Consider the following 17268-nt stretch of genomic DNA (forward strand, 5'->3'; position numbering starts at 1 on the left):
AATGATGTCAGTTGCACGATGACACAGGCCCATGTGCTTCGGCGTGGCTGGCACACTCGTCCGAGCTCGCTTCTGCTGCGATATTATCACAAACTCGTGGATCAGCCCTTTCGCATGTCGTCCTGTTGACGAGGAAGCTATGCAAGTGGTCTACATGCAACAACGCCAAGGTTTGGACAATCCGCGCAAGCAGCGTCCCTAAAGCAATATCAGAATTCTCGACATGCTCTCGCCAGTCGCCATGATCACGTCGCAAAGAGTGTCGTCATTGGACTTGAGTTCTATGTAACGGCCAATCTCGATACGGAGAATGCCATGAGTAAGTCAAATTGGCTGAAACGTGACTAACAGGGGCATTGCTTGTTTGACAAAGCCTTTCCAAGTCGCTTTCAAGATCACAGCTTGTACCCGGCGTGAGTGCCCGAGAAATCTATTCGCGAGATCAAGCACCGCCGTTTCCACTGGAAGGCCCGGATGGGCGTAAAAAAGAGCCCGATCGGCCCGTGGCTCGTACGGAACATGCGGTTCATTGCCTGTTCCATTTGACCGCTCGCGGAATCATTCATACTGCCTGTAGGTGAGCAATCAGCGTTCGCCGTGGCTCATTTGCCTCCAGTGCCTTTCGATATGCACATCCGCGATCGAGACTGCCCAGCTCGACTCGTGAGAGCACTGGAATGGACTATTACATTGGAGTTGAAATACGAGTCTCTACTGAGTTCAGCCTTGTGCACGCTTATGCACGAAAGAGGTGAAGCGAGCAACCTTGGTTGTTGGTTGCTGCACCCCAGTCTCGTGGTTTGATGTTCCCGGCCACTTCACATCATCCACATCGCAGGCTGGCACCAAATCGGCGCAACCAATCCAATCGATCGGAGTGCCTGGAGTTCCCAGCGAAAACTCGCAGTTCAAGCACTGATGTTTCGGCACACCGGCTGGCTGCCACCCGTCAAGGTTGCGTCCGTGATTGAAGTAGGCCTACTGTGAGATGTTGAGTCTCGTTCCAGGAATGTGCTGGCAACCATACTGCGAATTGCACGAGGCCCTGTGTCAGATTTAGACCGCTTGGGGCTCAGCAGCAACTTTGCGCCATGATCTGGTGCTTTGCATCATTAAGCGATGTCAGCGTCAGAGTATCCCTATTCAGCAGACTCTGGATTCTAAATCCAACAGGAACTCCGTGCCGCAGTTTCATAGCTCTCCCGCCCTTTTTTCGAACTCGGTCTGGTCCTTGCGCTCTCTCGTCTTTTCTCACCACAGCTCTCAATGCTGCTGGCTCCCGACAACACCAATGAACGGACAAGGAAGGCAGCAGAATCCTGCGCCGGTCTTTCCGCCGCCACCGAGAGAGGACGATCATCCAGAGCAGCGTGAAAAGATGACGACGGGTTTACCCAACTATGCCTACCGGGCGATGTATGACAACCAATATCCAGGAGGATATCCGCCTCCTCCGCCGAAAGCCGGAAGTCACAGCAATTCTACCAACAGAAGCCAGCGGAGCGGACATGCAGCTGTCAGAGGCAGAATAGAAGATGACAGATTTGCAAGACCGCTAGACGATGGGCACTACCATAGTGAAAGGAGGACTCGTACTCGGGATCGGCATTCTCGTCGCAGACCAACTTCGTCATACGACTCAGACAGATCTTATGATTCGCGCGAGAGCAGACATCATCGCGATGATCGCAGACGGCGCGGGGACATGCGGAGCAGAAGCCGCAGAAGAAGTCTCGAAAGGGACAGGCGCGACCAAGAAGTGCAAAAGAATCAGCAGCAGAACCAGCAGCAACAACAAGGACAAGAGGCAGAGAAGAAGACCGGATTCGCCAAAATCGAAGAGTACATCACACCATTCAATGTCGGCATTCTCATGGGTTGCATGGATCTCATTGGCGGGAGTATATCATTGTACATGACCAACAAACGCTTCAGCAAGAAAGCACTGGCCAAAGGACCGGCCCCTGGTGAACCTGGTTCGTCAAGCGGTGGAAAAGACTCTGGCGATAAATCCGGCGGTGCTGACAAAAAGCAGGATAATAGCGGCGGGAGCAAAGCGGGCAGCTCACGAAGCAAAGCGAGCAGCTCTCGAAGTAAACGCGCTCGAAGCACCGGCAGTGCGAGGAATCGTGGGCGTGAGGGTGACTTGCATCGCGAGCGAGATCCGTATTCTCGACGAGACTCTTCGGATTCGGACTCAACAGGTACCAGCTACTGGAGTCGAAGCGATACCAGAAGATATCGGCATATGCCTGAGAGGTTGGAGTACGATGATCGGGGGAGGCCAAAGTCGGCTGATGCAAGAGCGATGATGCGAGGCCATGTGCGAGCTCGGAGATGAGAATATAATAGACATTCGTCACTGGTTAACTAGACGTACAAGCGATACAACATGGAATCACAGCACGTCGGAGTGCAAAGCAGGTAACCTCGAGTTCAGTTTGGGACTGTATAGCTGCATTGTCCTCTGCCGATTCATTACTTGCACTGATGCGACGTCATATAAACTATTGAGAGCTCCCAAATTGACCAGATTTCGCACTAATTGCCTCGCTCGTAAACATCCTGCAGTGGTCAGGAGACAAGTCCCATTGGCCCCTAGCGTTTCGTGGCGACAATGTCTGAAACCATAGGGACCTTCACCAAGTGTTCCATGATCTGCACTACACGCTTCGAAACAGAAGGCCAATCCACTCTCGTTCATCTCGCTAATCTACCGGCAGGACGGAAACGCTCATCATCTTCAGAATCCTCATCGACGACAGTCGGCGGTGCAGTTGTAGGTGGCGTGAGCACTGCATCTGAGTCTCCAGAAGAAGACAGCACACTTGCGTGGTTTCCAACTTTGCGGTCTTCAAGGTTGGAGTTCCTACCAGCGTTCTGTCTCACAGGCTCAATCTCATCTCCAGGCGCGTTCCTCTGAGCTATTGGTGCAGCAGGCGTCCGTCTCTCATCGTCTTTAAGGACAGTATCATAGCTCGGAGGTGGGAGATCGGAGGTATGTTTCTCCCCCGACCTGTCAGAATGGAAGCTGAGTCGCAGGGCTGCTTGAATGGCCCGCTCGGCGAGCCCAGCATCGGTCGCTCGGGTAGGGCTCTCGGCAGCTTGATTCTCTGCACGCTCTACATCGATGTCCAATTTGTCGTCTTGATCTCTTGCTTGTGGACGAGAGCCGCGACAGCAGCAACAGCCGATTCGAGGTGCCCATGGTTCTTTCATGCTGGTGAAATCAAATCGAAGCTGATGAGTGCCCAATAATACGATCTTCGAACAGATTACCGCTGGCAGAGATATCTCGCGTTGCGATGCCAACTTCGTCGTACTTCACCTGCTGTATGAGTACACCTGAACTTGATAGGCATCAGCATACTGGAAGGATTGAGGTCCATCCTCTAGTTAGCTCAGCCGCTCCATCTCGAACTTTAAAGCGGCAGCCACCAGTGAGCTCCGGGCGCCATCCGAAGGTCTCCACGAGCTCTGCCGAGGAGTTGCAAAATTGCACAAAACTGAGGGAGCATTTGTGCATGGCAACTGTGAGATAGTGTTCTCGAATAAGATGGGTGATGTTTTATTGGCAACGGAACATGCCGAATCCCGCACACGTAACCCTCAATTTCTTCAAGGTTCTTGCCAGAAACCTTGCCGACTTCTCCTTCAGACGCTACAATTCTGACGAGCACATTCCGTCAACGCTTTCCAAGAAGACCCTTGACCTCATCGCAGGAATCATCGAGCCCCGAACTCTGTTGCCCCTCTGTCAAGCACAAATCGTCAGTCAGCATGAGTCGCACCTCAGGTCGTGACGATTCGGCAGGGCTTTTGCGTTTCCAGCAGGCAAGCAATGCTATAATTTATCCCAACTCCCCTTGTGCTGAGAACTCATCGAGTCTGCTCGCACAGTCTGGACATTCCACTCGTTCTTGACCTTGATCTTATCGTCGGCGTGGTCAATTGTGGTCGTCCTTGTTCCATCGGCGACAAGGGTATCTTCAGTTCGAGTCAAAAGCAGAGTATCCGTGAAGGCTCCCAGTGTGTTATTGGTAGAATTCTTCTTGCTCCTGCGAGGCTCGCTGCCGTACGTCCATTGACGGAGCCGCGTAACGGATGGCGCACGATCATTGGAGAACGCGGAAGGCCAGAGATGCGAAAGTATGGGTCCGAGACAAGGCAAGCAAGCTGTACATGATCAGCTATGGGGCAGACAGATCAATTCTCGGCAACATACCGCTGATAATAGCCGTAAGGATCTCCACAGTGGCCCAAATTGCCTGATTGACGGGGACCCATGTGGTATCTGGACTTGTGTCGTCCTGCAGCGAGACGCTGATCAAGCGCATGATTGATGCAACGCAAACGCTGTACATCCAACGTCAGCTTCCGAAGCAGGTCTAACGTTGCTCCCGACACTCACAAGCCTCCAAATAGGAACAGTCCTGCGATAGTCTGCTTCTGTCGCCGCCCCATCTCCAACATCAGGACATAGCGGACAGGCATTCCAAGCAGGATCACATCAATGAGGATGTTCGGTATCGATATGGCAAAAAGATACTTCTGATTGTCAAGATTGCACACTCCCGGCACATCTGGATCCCAATACTTTCTCAGCGGGACGCAGTGCAGCATCATGCAAATGAACTGTACGCAAGTGTCAGCATATCTGATGCGCTTGAGATGGGCCTCGCACTCGTACCACCGACGATCCCCAGAGCACAGTAAAAACTGTCATGATCACGACTTCCCATTTGATGTTGAGAGGCGCAAACGTCCTGTAATACAACGCGAGGATCGAGAGCTTGACGGCCACGATGGCGACCGTGTACGAAAATTCTGCGATGACTAAAAGTAAGAGGTGTAAGCGATAGTCACTATCTCATATATGGTGGTAGGGGCAGGGCTTCCACCTGTCATTTTACTCACACCAGCCGAGATGGAGATAGTGATTAGCTTCTGGCCCGAGGACATAGATATGTTTGCCCAAGCCATGATTGACCACTGCGACCAGTCAGTCGTTTCCGATACATCAGGCGTTTGGCGGCTCACTGATCAAGTCATTGATGACCACGACGATACATGCAAGCTGCATCAGTCAGCTAAAACCATTCGCGGCATCGCTGGTCTCGCGTACCAGTGCCAGAACGATCAAAAAATCATCAAGCTTGTATCCGGCCTTCCTCTTCCACCGACACCAGAGCCTCGCGAGGACTGCCGCAATGGCAAGGAAAAGAGGAACGACTGCTGCTGCCCGAATGTTAGGCTGGAGCGTTTGCTCCAGGAATTCCTTGCTGAAGTGCTGTTGCAACTCTGGTGCTTCCTGAACTGGAGCCATAGCGAATGAAGCGCAGTCGAAGCAGCCGCTGCGAGCTCAGCCGTGAGTGAATAGAGTAAGCTGGCAACTCAACACCAGCAACGAGAGAAGTGCTGAAATTCTGCGAGAGAGCGAGCGAGCGAGTCATTTCCTCCAACCCGTGTCTGTACGAACGCTGGCTGGACACAGCTCAGGAGGCAGCTGGAAAGTTGGTATCAAGTCTAGGCTTCGCTGTTGTGGAAAGACTTTCGCCATTTGACAGATGCGGACTTCATCTCTTCCGGTAATGAAGAGATTGCGGCAGATGCATGCATCGATACTGGGGACCTCGAGATGACATTCCAAACGAGAATGGTTGCAGGGCACATATGCATGAACCTTAGCTTCGTACCCTAGGTCAAGCACTTCTCCAGACTCAACTCGGATCTTTCCTGACTCTGAAGGTAGGGTCTGGAGTGCATCGTCAGCTCCATTGGAAAACAAGCTTCATTGCTCCACACACCAACAAGCTATTCCCCGTGTCCATCTTCACAGTGCTGCTGAACGCGTGGGCCCCTGTGAATTCCGCCGACGGCACAAAAGCTCCGCAACTGGTTACCTAGACTCGGCACCAACCATGCACCCGTTGGCCTGTTCTGCATTTTTGGGCTTCACTTGCCTCTTGTCGGGAATCCAATCTTACACAGGGACAGCTTTTCGTACAACACACCATGCTAGACCTTGCTGGAAACTATTGCTAGCATTTCGTGCTCACCAGCTGCACGGCAGTCGTCATCAACACATTGTACCTGCAGCGTACGGGAGCTCAGAATTCTTCATTGACTAGCCACGTTGCAATGGGTTTCCGATGACTCGAATCGATCAGCAGAACAAAATAATTCTACAGATGAATGCGTTTCTCAACAGACAAGGATACAGACTGTTTCCAGTCGACTCCTCTCGCGATCAAAGAAGACGACCTTTGCACAGATCTACTGCCACCTTTGAGTGGCGCCCGACCATCTATACAGAATCGCACGCAATCACAATCCCTCAAACTTTTGCGCAAAGCTGACAATGTGTTGAGCAAGCTCCTTCGGCTTGCTAATGTAGGGAGCGTGAGAAGCTTCCATATTCAGCACGTCCCATTCGACACCCGTGCCCTGAATCCACATATCTTGAGCAAACGCCGGATTGATTCTGTCCTCGGATGTTCGAATGTAGGCGAGCCTTCCAGTGTAGCCCTTCTCTGACCAGCTTTGAGCGGGCATCGGAGTCGCGAAACACAGGTAGCCGTGTGGTCGGGCTTGAGATTCGACTTCACTTTCCAGAGATGGATCGGCGTCGTGACATAGAGTCTCGAAGAGAGGCTCAATTACCGCAAGGCCTTCGCGTGGCTGCCCGATCGAACATTAGCAACAATTCATCGTGAATTCCATTCACCAGACGGGCACGGCTTACCTTGTCAATCTTCAACCACGGTGGCCACTGTCCTCCAACGGTCTCGAGCATAGTCTGACCCTCGTGACCGATGTTGGCGCCGATAAAGATCATGCCGATGACCCCTCCCTTGAGACCTTTGGCTGCTCTGTCCGATTTGCTCAGACCGACGGCCGCACCACCAGCAATGACACCGCCGAAAGAGTGAACAGCAAGGACAACATCTTTGTGCTCCTGCTCGATGAGAGGGTCCAGGTAAGTCTTCCGAACGTGATCGATGTCTTTTTGGGCGGTGACCTCTAGTGGCTTCTCTGGATTAACGCTGAGGTATTCAGCGTTCACTGTAGGATACCCGGCTTGCTCAAGATGTGGAATTACCCAATCAAATGATACGGCTGTGGTGAGTGCGCCATGAATGAGCAGTATGGTGGGCTTTGGAGGACTCATTTTGAAGATGTAAGTGAAGCTCTTCGACTCGAATGTTTAGATGGCAGTCATGAACGGTAGCAACCGGTTCAGCTGGACTTAATCACAAATGCGCTTTGACGTCAACAAGAATCCGGCTTACCACGGGCTGTGCACTCAACGGATTCAGCTCGCTCGAGTTGCCCTCCGATGGATCATACAGTATTGCCCTGGCATAATCTGGTCGTCTCCAAGTGCCTAGTTGACCCACATCTCCGCGCTTGCATGCTATGAGCGTACGCGATCCGCGGAGCCACCCAGAGGATATTATCACTGCTGGGCTGCCCAGTATTATTGAAAGTCAAGTCGCTGCGTTGCAGAGAAACCTTGGCGTGAAGAGATCTGTCATGTTGGGGGGTTTTGACTGGGGCATCGATGTCTTTGTATCCTAAACGAGTAGGAGTAGACACTCACAACTTCTCATCCCTGCTGTGAGTAATAGCTCTCTGACCAACTTCACCGCATAGTCTGGTGCTCTCGTCCTGTTGCCCAGCATCTTTCCGAAAGTCGTTATCGATATATTGGCGGTTGCGCCGGGAGCAGCAACGTAGCAGGCCAATCGATTGGGATCCTTCGCACAATTAATCTCCTTTGTTCATGGATGAGCTGAGTGGGCAAGTTGTCAGCAGGACCGCGGCAGTACGATGAGTTGGTGCACTAAACCCTAGGGCTTCATGCAAACGTGACTGAACATCCACTCAAGCATTGAACCAGGGGTCTGGTGAGCTGTCGTATTTCCAATGTGCGGACTGCCGTGCCTTGAAAGATGTAGCAGCGTAGTAGGTACGCTATCGAGCTGAAGCTCAATTGGAGGTGTTGAGTCCCGTCATGCCTGGAATCCAGCACGGTTGCCTCCTGCTACCTCCAGTTTAGTCTAGGCATAAAAGATCAAGGCTTTCTGTAGCATGTGTACGTAGATGCGGGTATGCCTGCGAAGTTAATGTGCAGTCGTGCCCTAGAAATTTGGAGGGTTGCTGGAGTGGAAAGAACCGAAAAGGCAGATGCGGTCGGGATTGCGTGTTCAACTCTAACTCTACTGGAAACATGTCCGGGGGCTCTCATCTACTAATCGCTCTGCCGTTAAGCTGAACCCGGCTAGTATGATATTAGACTTCGTCAAGTCAAAGCCTATCTCGTCAAAGTCATTGAGCCGAATCTGATTGATTCTGCTGGTATGGCACGGTCTCTGGTAGTCGGCAGCTTCGCGCTTTCAGTAAATATTGGTACCAATAACAGTGATCTTTTATGCAGTTCTAGGTTGAGTCTGTAGTGCACTGAGAAGCGTATCAAATGAACAACTTTCATGCCTGATGTTACCCCTTTGTGCCACTCCCGGACTATTTGTACACAATTATTTTCGTGGCTGAGGTTTGCTCCAGTCTCGATGTCCATCCCAGCCTCTGGCTCAGACCGGGCATTCGAAGGGGGCCGACACGTAGAACGCTTTAGTCAACAAAACTTCTGTAAACGCCCAACCGGGTCTCCTCTTCCAGCGAGGGGGACCCTGCACTGCCTCAAACAGGCATACTTAACGAGCATCGCCATGCCCATCTTAGCAGCATGACCTCGTAAATTGGAAAGTATGCCCTGACACTGTCGGAAGCCGGCATTTCTGATCCAACCAACCCTGGAATGTTGTCAACAGCCAGTTGAGCAGGACAGCTATCGGTGAGAACGTGTTAATGATACTTCTCCGGTAGGTAAAGCAAACGCGAATTGTCCCATCTAGATGGATTGTCTTAAGACAGGATGCTGCCTGAGTGAATACGCTCTTCTGAAAATTGTTCTTGCGTAAACATATTCAACAGTGTCAGCAGTGATGATTCATTCACCAGGAACGCCAACATTCCATGAGATAGGGGTTGCAGGTGCATCACTATAATTCTGGCGACGATCCATATGACCCCGAAGATCTTGGAGCCACTGAGCAGAGCAGCCTTTGTTGTGGTGATCGGTCGGGCAGTCACAGACGGATCTCGTCTGTAACTAGAGAAATATGGGCATGTCTCTCCAGATGGATACCGCGGACGCCGAAGATAGTTATGCGTTGATGCGAGACTACAAGGCAAGCTCGCGGTTAGTGAACAATTCACCCGCGTCTTCACCGTACGACGAACTGACTATGGCGTCTAAGATTACTAGGTCAGCATCACTTATGGAAGATGGAGTTGGGCTACTTAATACATCCAAGCATACCGGTGCCAGCACAACCTCGCATTGCTGATGTCGCAACTGGAAATGGGTCAGTATTGCAACGAGACTCTTGACAGCGTTCACTGAGATATGTTGTCAGATGCTGGCTCTTAGACGTAGCGTCAAGCCTACCGGAGCCTTACAATCTTCATGGCTTTGATATCAGTCTCGACCAAGTGCCGGTCACCGTCCAAGACCCGACGTCGTTCTCCACGATTCGCTTCCACACCTGGGATATCTTCAAGGACCCACCGAAGCCATTCATAGGAGCCTTCGATATCCTGCACATACGACTTATCACGGTCGTATTTCGCGAGAACGAGCAGGTCATACCTATTATTGAGAATCTGAAGAAGCTCTTGAGTAAGCATATTCAGAAGCCAAAGCTAGGGTAGTACTGAACAGATTTGCGCAGAGCCCGGGGGCTATCTACAATGGGAAGAGGTCGATAATACGGGCTTCCATGTCATACCCAATGCAAAAGGCACCCCGTCGCCCGCGATGGAAGAAGCTCTGGCTCAGTTGTGCAGCTCTGGGAAGTAGGTGCAACATACCTTACAAAGGTCACGTACCATAGCTGACCGGTCGCTCAGGGGCGAGTGGAAGCAACATGGTGCACGCTTTCTCAATGAGAATGGATTCTTCAATGCTCAGCAGTACCACATCGAACCTAGCGAGAACCTTGGCAGGCACTGGACCGACATGTGAGCATTGTTCTTCAGCATCGTTCTTCAGAGCTGTGATATGATCACGTTGCTAACTCCAGAGTCAGCTATCTCGCATGCTGGGCCGAGTACGTTGAGCAAGTACTGGGTAATCCGGAAAAGGCCAAGAAAATGGGGGATCAGGCAATGCGAGAAGCCCGCCGAGGAGCCGTCATAGTCATCCCAGTGTGGATTTGGATCGCGCAAAAGGCGCCGAATATGCCAAAGATTCCTGATGACGTTCCAAACGGCCTTCGAGGATCAAGCACCATCTCACGGCCGAGCAGCCGCAATGGCCTGCCGAATAACCACATCAATCATGCTAGCTTTGTGAGCAACACACAGTTCTTGCAAGATCCAAGAAACCCCATCAGAGCCATCAGCGTGAACAGCTCGGTACCTGGTGGTACAACGCCATCAGAACGTTCACCTCTGAGTCCTTATCCCAACGGTAGTTATACCAATGGTAGCCAGTTGACCCACAGCGTCACGAATTTGGATCGATCGCCAATCAGCTCGCATTTCAACGGTCTCGCTCTGTCGAGCGATGCCCAGAATCGCAGACCGCGATCTCCTGGGCCTCAGTCCCATCGCAACTCTCCGCCACACAGCTTCATTGATCATGAGCTGCCGACCGCTAACGGCGGGAATGGCTATCGCGAAAACCCACCGCACAGCATATCCGACCGCAACGATGAAACAGACGTCAGGTCCATTGGCAACAACAAGCAAGGGTCTCTACATCGGAGCAAATTTTATCGCAGCTTGAAGAAGCTGGTGGTGTGACAAGGTGGTGAAGATTACCATTTTGAAGTGAGGACAAGACGTGAAGGTTGCATTGAAACCGACACTACGACAAGCCTGTTTGGTTTCTCATGGTGTTTTCTCTTCTCTGTACAATTTCCGTTGGAATGACTAGGTGATACATGGCAGCATTTGGTATGAACAGCACGGAACAACGGATCACTGTCAGCTTCTCGCATGACTGTTACAAGTTCTTGGAGGATTACTATCGAATGCTTCCATAATGAGGAGCGCTGAGGTCTTGTTAAAATTATAATCTTGTGTACATCTATCTGTTCTTCTGTAAAAGCATCGCTGAATGCCTGTTTCTATTGTTTCTGTTGAATGGGAATACGCAGTCTACAATTGCGCGGGCTTGCGTTGGATAATTGTCCTTTCACAATCAGAAATCATGATGGAGCCCGAACCGCAACAGAAGGTCGAAGTGAAAGTACGCTTGACGTTTTTGCCCATTACTGTAGTAGTCGTGTCACAGCAGGCATCAAATGTCCCTTCTACCTGTAGAGAAAACCGCGAACCCCTCGCCTGCTCGCATCAAACATCTGCCCCTTCATGTCCCATTTCCAGAGCATTCATTTCTGTGCCGAATCTGGTCACCTTGTCATCGACTTTCCCTGCCCGATACACGGTCTCCGAAGCCGCAATACTCCCTGAACTCAAGCATACAAAAGTAGCAATATTGCAGGGGTAAAGGGATCCAGAACTCGAACCCCTCCAATCCGTCGAAGGTCAATTTTCCCTGCGACACGAATACTCCTTTTGCTGCCCCTAATCTGCAAAGAGACTGTGGTCGCTCTCACGACGGGATATCGCGATCCATGGTGAACGACAACCCTCTGAAGCAAGACCTCGAACTGGCGAAGCTGTCACCCCTTTTGGTGCCGTGCTCCTCCCTGTACATCGACCCACCACATCCCATCACGTTGAGACTCACGACTTGGATAATCAGTATTCGCATTCGAGGAAATGTTGCACGTGGAGGAGAGATCGATCCATTTCCTGTTACATACGACGGAAGTCACCGACGAAGGCGACTGTTCACTAAGGGCACATTCATCGCGGAGCAAGATTAAAGATGATTCACGATTCCCTGAGAGGCACACAATGATACTGTACGTCTCAGTCTGACATCTTCAACGTTGTAAAGCGACATGAGAAGCCAGAAGAGATGGCTCATCTTACGGTCAACCATACACTAGATCATGCGTCGTGTTCACCCTATTTTACGTCTGGCCTACAGATCACGTCCTTCGGATCTCAAAACAACGCCAAGTTCTGCGACCATCACACTGTGCCGAAAACTAGCCCGATGAAAACTCACCAAAGAAAATAGATCGCATGACATCAAGGTAGCAAATCTGCTAAGCGCTGTGCTTCAAAAACCAAAACACAATCGAGACAATAGTGGTAAAACATAGCGTAGCAGGCGAGCAGCTTTGTTCTTTAGCTGCTTTCTGTGGCGGTGACCGAACCGCCTCGGGAGCCGGCCGGTCGAAGCTGCCGCAGTCAAGCAAACCAGCAAGGACACAGACCAGCTCGAGAGCGATGACGAAGATATGCCCGCCAGTGGTTCTGTTCCTGAGGTGATCGGTGATCCCAATGCTGACGACGAGGAGGAGCTCGAATGGATGGAGCAGGGCAACAATCTCGCTCCCTTGACCGAGTCTTCTTCGAAATGGGCAGCATGTGCGATAAAGTACCTCAAGCTAATCTGCCTACATGAACATAGCGTCACCAGCGAAACGAATCGGAAACCCGAAAACGGATCTGGTGCAACTAGGAGTCTAGAATCACGCATATTGAGGGAAGCTAATTTTGCACTGATTGACATCCAGCGGGCAAAAGTCGACGAGCAGCGGACCAAATCGTTCAACGACTGTCTTGATGAGCTCGTAAATAAAGACGACGGGCTTGACAAGTCCAAGCTGCAAAAGGTTCTGGGACAAGTTCGCAAAGAAGGAGAATTGGTGGAGGATCTCCAGTGTCTCGACGCCAGATGGTTCTCCGGCACTATGCACTGCGAGACTATTCTGGTTGCTCTTTTGATGCTCGGCAAGACTGACGCCATCAAGAAGGAGCTTACCCAAGAGTGGCTTACCCGCAACGGTATTTTCGCGACAAAATCCAACGTACTACACCTTTTCGAGAAAATGGCGCCATTCATTGGCATCTCGAAGCGTAACTGCCCAGTCTGCTTCGTGGTCTGTAAGGCCGCCGCAAGTATGAACATCTTGCAAGCCTCCCATGAGCTCATAATTCCCGGCCATCACACAACATACTCGGCCGTAGCGCTTCCACCATTCACCCCAAGAGAGGTTGCTGAAACGGTGCTGGTCAGCTTGAAGATGGCCGCAAATGATCACTTAACCAGACTTCAGAAGAACGAGAAAGCAGAGGATAGTGGAGAGAGTGTAGGATCTCACCCAAATTCCAACAACTCTCGCGGTGACGACGATCTGTCAAGCGATAGTGACATACCTCCCGAGTCTAAGTCGCCCTTTTATGAGCACTTGTTATCAAGCCCACCTCGGAGCCCCACCCCAGCGCTCGCGACTGAGCCACCAGAGGTCTTCACGCCATACGGCCATCAACCAGGGCAGTCCCCAGAGCGCCGTCGTGACCGTGAAGTGAACGAAGCTGAAGAGGAGGATCTGAGTCGTACAGCACAAAAACCGAAACTGAGCGACAACCAAGACCAGGACATGGGAGGCAATTAGTTGGCTCACCCGGCGCTTCTCACGCACGTGGGCGGTAAGTGAGCCGTCAAGTGCTGAGATCTGTTTGCACGTGGGAGGTTCTCTTCGCGGAGATGCTCAATTTTCGACATCGAGTGACGAATGCGCACATGGCAGCACGGCACATTCGATGAGTGGTTCTTGGGGTGGAGTGTAGGGCTGAGGCAGGAAGATGGCAGATGGAAGAAAACAAGCAAGTACTGTCGGGGCAGAGCGAGGGCTATTAGATCATCCTTTCTACAAGCATTTGCTTCTCACTCAGCAGGCAAGGCAAAGACGACGCAAGCTTGAGTCACTCAGCGATGGTAGTGAAACAGAAGTACAGACAGAAATATCTTCTTCTACAGTCACATCGCGTTCTGTGTCTATCATCCATTCTTTCCTTCACCAACTTCATCGTTATCCTCGCTGATCTCCATCTTCTCCCTCAATCCAACCACCACTACTCTCTGACCGCCCCTGAACAGTCTCATCTGCTGACAAGCTAGGCCCCGGAAGCTCCAAATCAGGCACCGAAGCAGGGTCATCCAACAAGTGTTCATTGAACGGAGATTTTGAAGGAGGAGGGGGTGTAGACTCAGAAGACGGAACGTAATCCAACTCCCTCCTCTCACGATCAAGTCTTTCAATCTCCTCCTCCGCATCAGCAGCTCGTTGTTGCTCCAGAACTTTAGCGAACCAATCCTTCAGGACAGTCTTGAGGTCTGCGAGCACATTCTCCGCAATCCGTTGTGGAGTGAAAGGCGGGAGAGCTACTGCCTTGTACGTTGGCGGGTTCAAGTCGTCCAGGGAGCTGTTTCGAATCTTCGCTTGCCCTGAAGAGTTTTGGAAAGCACCTTTTGGTGGCATGCTGGGGTCCGGCAGACTGAGCTCAGGAGGTGCACTAGCGGGCATGGGCAGATCCGATATTATCTTGATCTGGCTGTCTGGATGAGCAGGCTTAGTGAGTATAGCGTGTTCCCTAGGCGGACCCTCATCATCGTCCAGCGGGTCGCTGGAACCTGGTTGAGAGCCTACACTCTCTGCAATTTCCTGTGCTGCTTGTGCGTTGCGTAGGAGCTTGTTCAACTCATCTTTCGCAGCATTTTGCAAACTGCCAAGGTACGCTTCAGCCACCTCTGTCGATGTGAAGGGCGAGAGTGCTACTGCCTTGCGGGTCCTTGTGGGAAGATAGCCATCGGAGCTGCTTCGCTTTTTCGAATCTCGTCTCGAAAAACGATGTTCAGCTGCAGCCGCTTTGCAGACTTCATCACAAACGGAACAACATTTCTGTTGCTTCGAGGCGATCGCATCAACGTAGAGCCCCAGATCCTTCACCACTCGCCGTACTTCAGCTTTCGTGTTCGTAGAGATGCCAAGCTGCTTCAGTTGTTCCAGTGTCATCCTTTTCCAAGGATCCTTTCTCTTGACAAGCATGAACAGCGATCCCATAACAGCATCGTAGTGCATTCTGCCGTTGAAATTCTTGTGCTCGGCCATCTGGGGAGAAGTCTCGCAGAACCCATTCTCGTAGGTGCGAGAGAAAAACTTCTTCAAGTTAGGCTGGATTTCGGCCAGCTCACCGTCTTCCTTAACAAGTTCTGCCAAACAATCATTGAACGATTTCGTTCTTTCCTGATGAACCTTCGGCTGGCGGATATCGATCAACGTGAACGTAGCCGTTCGGATAAAGTCCCTTTCACGCTTCTTCATTTCACGCGATCGCTTTCCCGGAAACCAATTCGTCTCCCCAACAATCGCAAACTCATGCCGACAGATATTCCTCAGGTATTCCAACGCCCCATTCATCCAACTCATCTCATCCAGCTCTTTTCCCTCCTTATCATCAGCGTAGCAATTCCCAGCAGCAACTCCATCCCCACCACCACCCTTCTTTCTTCTACTCCGAAACCCCTCCAACCACCTCAAGTGCCACCCCAAAGCCCCCTCAAACTTCCTCACCAAATACCCCAAATTCCAAACCTGCCACTCCGCATCCCCCACAACCCTCTCCATACTCTTCACATCCAACATCCCCCTCTTTCCCTCTCTCCACAAATCCATCTCCGTCTCCAAGGTCTTCAAACTCTTCCTCAAATCTCCCAAATACAACGATAACATAATATGTAACATTTTCCTCCCTCGACGATCGTATACTGGATGTTTTTCGACATTTTTGTCAACGAGGTGGCTTTGTCCTGTGTATACCGCGAGAGATTGGACGCATTTGATTTGGGATTTTGTGTAGAGTTTTTGTAGGAGGGGTTCGTTGGGGATTGTGGAGGTGTTGAGCCATTCGGCTTCGGAGATGTCTTTGGTTTCTAGCGGGCTGAGGGTTAGGATGTCGAAGAAATCTCTTTTGCCGCGAGTGGTACTCTTTTTTCCGAGATTGATGCGTTGGAGGATTTTTCGATGGCTTGTGGCTACGATGTATGTTCGGAGACGGTCTCGGGCGATGTCGAGGTGGTCGTTGGTGGTGGAGGAATTACACTGGCGGAGCAGTTTCAGGATGTTGCCTAGGTGTTCGACCAGAGGGATGTCGACCATTGTTGGCTTGGAACCGCTATGGCTGGCAGAAGCAGGGAGAGCGATTTGCGCTCTCATCGGCTCAGACTCGCTTTGGCTGGCAGCATCAGCAAGAGAGACCTTCTCCGACTGCGTCAGCTTCGTCCCGCTTCCTCTCACAGAGTAATCACCACCTCCTCCTCTCTCCTCCCTGATCTCCCAATACCTCCTCCACAAATACCCAACCACATCCTCTTCACTCCCCAATCCCGCCCTACTTCCAACGTCCCCTTCAACGGAAATCGTCAAAGGCAAAGGAGTACTGCCACCCACCACAGATCCCTTGTTGATAAGAACCACCCTCCCGCCTCTCCCACCATCCCGAAACCCCAAATCCCTCGTCTTCACCAATCTCAAATCCTCACTTCCTCTCACACACAAATCAACCTTCTCCTGAAACTTCCCCTTCTTCTTCAATCTCTTCTTCGGAGGACAATTCTGCTTCTGCCAAAGCTCCCAAAACGTCGAACCTTGATTTCGATGAAAATTGTCCCGATGGAGTTGATCGAGTTCGTCCCTTCTCGCAAGAAGTGCGGAAAAGGATTTAATATCTTCAAGAAGAGCAGGGGAAGCGAAGAGGTGATCATTCCCATCCTGCTCCTGCTTCTGCTTCTGCTTCTGCTTCTGCTTCTGCTTCTGCTTCTGCTTCTGCTTCTGCTTCTGAGCCCCAGTCGGACGCGCTTCTTCAAGGGGAGAGGGAGACGCCATGGCTGGGTTGGTCGTCGAATTTTCAGAGAGAGAAGGTTGAGTTGAGTGAAGAAGCCTTGAAAATCGGTGTGAGCGATGTGACATGTAAGAGAAGGCCACTGACAAAGATACGTGAAGTATGTCAACTTGCCTCGACGGGAAGAATAAAAAATTCAAAAGCACTCAAATTCAGAGTTTGGGGAATTTTGGCTTAACTCACGAATATTGGATGGGACGAGGCCGCGAGAAGCCGCTACGAGATAGTCATCGCCTATGCCAGCCAAGCGGAGAGAAAAGAAAAGCGTATGAGAGATGGTTCCAAAGGGTCCATTTTGTTCTCCTATGTGCGCAGTGCATCTACGGCACAGCACAGAAGTCCAGAATTAGTGGACTCTATTTCTTCTCCTCGAGT

At 51.3% G+C, this 17268-nt stretch overlaps 7 protein-coding genes across 7 annotated transcripts; 3 read left to right on the top strand and 4 right to left on the bottom strand.

The window, feature by feature from the left end:
- Window positions 1-1291: 1291 nt before the first annotated feature.
- Window positions 1292-2341, top strand: CKM354_000869300 (uncharacterized protein; the record flags this gene model as incomplete). The annotated part of the gene is made up of 1 exon (XM_044804083.1): window positions 1292-2341. One exon carries the CDS (start codon window positions 1292-1294, stop codon window positions 2339-2341), a length of 1050 nt encoding a protein of 349 aa, XP_044660018.1.
- Window positions 2342-2700: 359 nt separating this feature from the next.
- On the bottom strand, window positions 2701-3219 carry CKM354_000869400 (uncharacterized protein; the record flags this gene model as incomplete). The annotated part of the gene is made up of 1 exon (XM_044804084.1): window positions 2701-3219. One exon carries the CDS (start codon window positions 3217-3219, stop codon window positions 2701-2703), a length of 519 nt encoding a protein of 172 aa, XP_044660019.1.
- A 625-nt stretch (window positions 3220-3844) lies between these two features.
- On the bottom strand, window positions 3845-5326 carry CKM354_000869500 (uncharacterized protein; the record flags this gene model as incomplete). Its single annotated transcript, XM_044804085.1, has 7 exons — window positions 3845-4176; window positions 4226-4356; window positions 4412-4635; window positions 4691-4836; window positions 4918-4992; window positions 5041-5077; window positions 5126-5326. 7 exons carry the CDS (start codon window positions 5324-5326, stop codon window positions 3845-3847), a joined length of 1146 nt encoding a protein of 381 aa, XP_044660020.1.
- A 1001-nt stretch (window positions 5327-6327) lies between these two features.
- Window positions 6328-7171, bottom strand: CKM354_000869600 (uncharacterized protein; the record flags this gene model as incomplete). Its single annotated transcript, XM_044804086.1, has 2 exons — window positions 6328-6681; window positions 6746-7171. The coding sequence occupies 2 exons, from the start codon at window positions 7169-7171 to the stop codon at window positions 6328-6330; spliced, it is 780 nt and encodes a 259-aa protein (XP_044660021.1).
- A 2014-nt stretch (window positions 7172-9185) lies between these two features.
- CKM354_000869700 (uncharacterized protein) lies at window positions 9186-10872 on the top strand (the record flags this gene model as incomplete). Its single annotated transcript, XM_044804087.1, has 6 exons — window positions 9186-9265; window positions 9324-9431; window positions 9483-9745; window positions 9798-9921; window positions 9976-10086; window positions 10149-10872. 6 exons carry the CDS (start codon window positions 9186-9188, stop codon window positions 10870-10872), a joined length of 1410 nt encoding a protein of 469 aa, XP_044660022.1.
- An 836-nt stretch (window positions 10873-11708) lies between these two features.
- On the top strand, window positions 11709-13607 carry CKM354_000869800 (uncharacterized protein; the record flags this gene model as incomplete). Its single annotated transcript, XM_044804088.1, has 2 exons — window positions 11709-11838; window positions 12421-13607. The coding sequence occupies 2 exons, from the start codon at window positions 11709-11711 to the stop codon at window positions 13605-13607; spliced, it is 1317 nt and encodes a 438-aa protein (XP_044660023.1).
- A 417-nt stretch (window positions 13608-14024) lies between these two features.
- Window positions 14025-16877, bottom strand: CKM354_000869900 (uncharacterized protein; the record flags this gene model as incomplete). Its single annotated transcript, XM_044804089.1, has 1 exon — window positions 14025-16877. One exon carries the CDS (start codon window positions 16875-16877, stop codon window positions 14025-14027), a length of 2853 nt encoding a protein of 950 aa, XP_044660024.1.
- Between the last annotated feature and the right edge of the window lie 391 nt (window positions 16878-17268).

Source organism: Cercospora kikuchii, assembly GCF_019650295.1.
Source record: "Cercospora kikuchii DNA, contig_00005, whole genome shotgun sequence".
Classification (NCBI taxonomy): Eukaryota; Fungi; Ascomycota; class Dothideomycetes; order Mycosphaerellales; family Mycosphaerellaceae; genus Cercospora; species Cercospora kikuchii.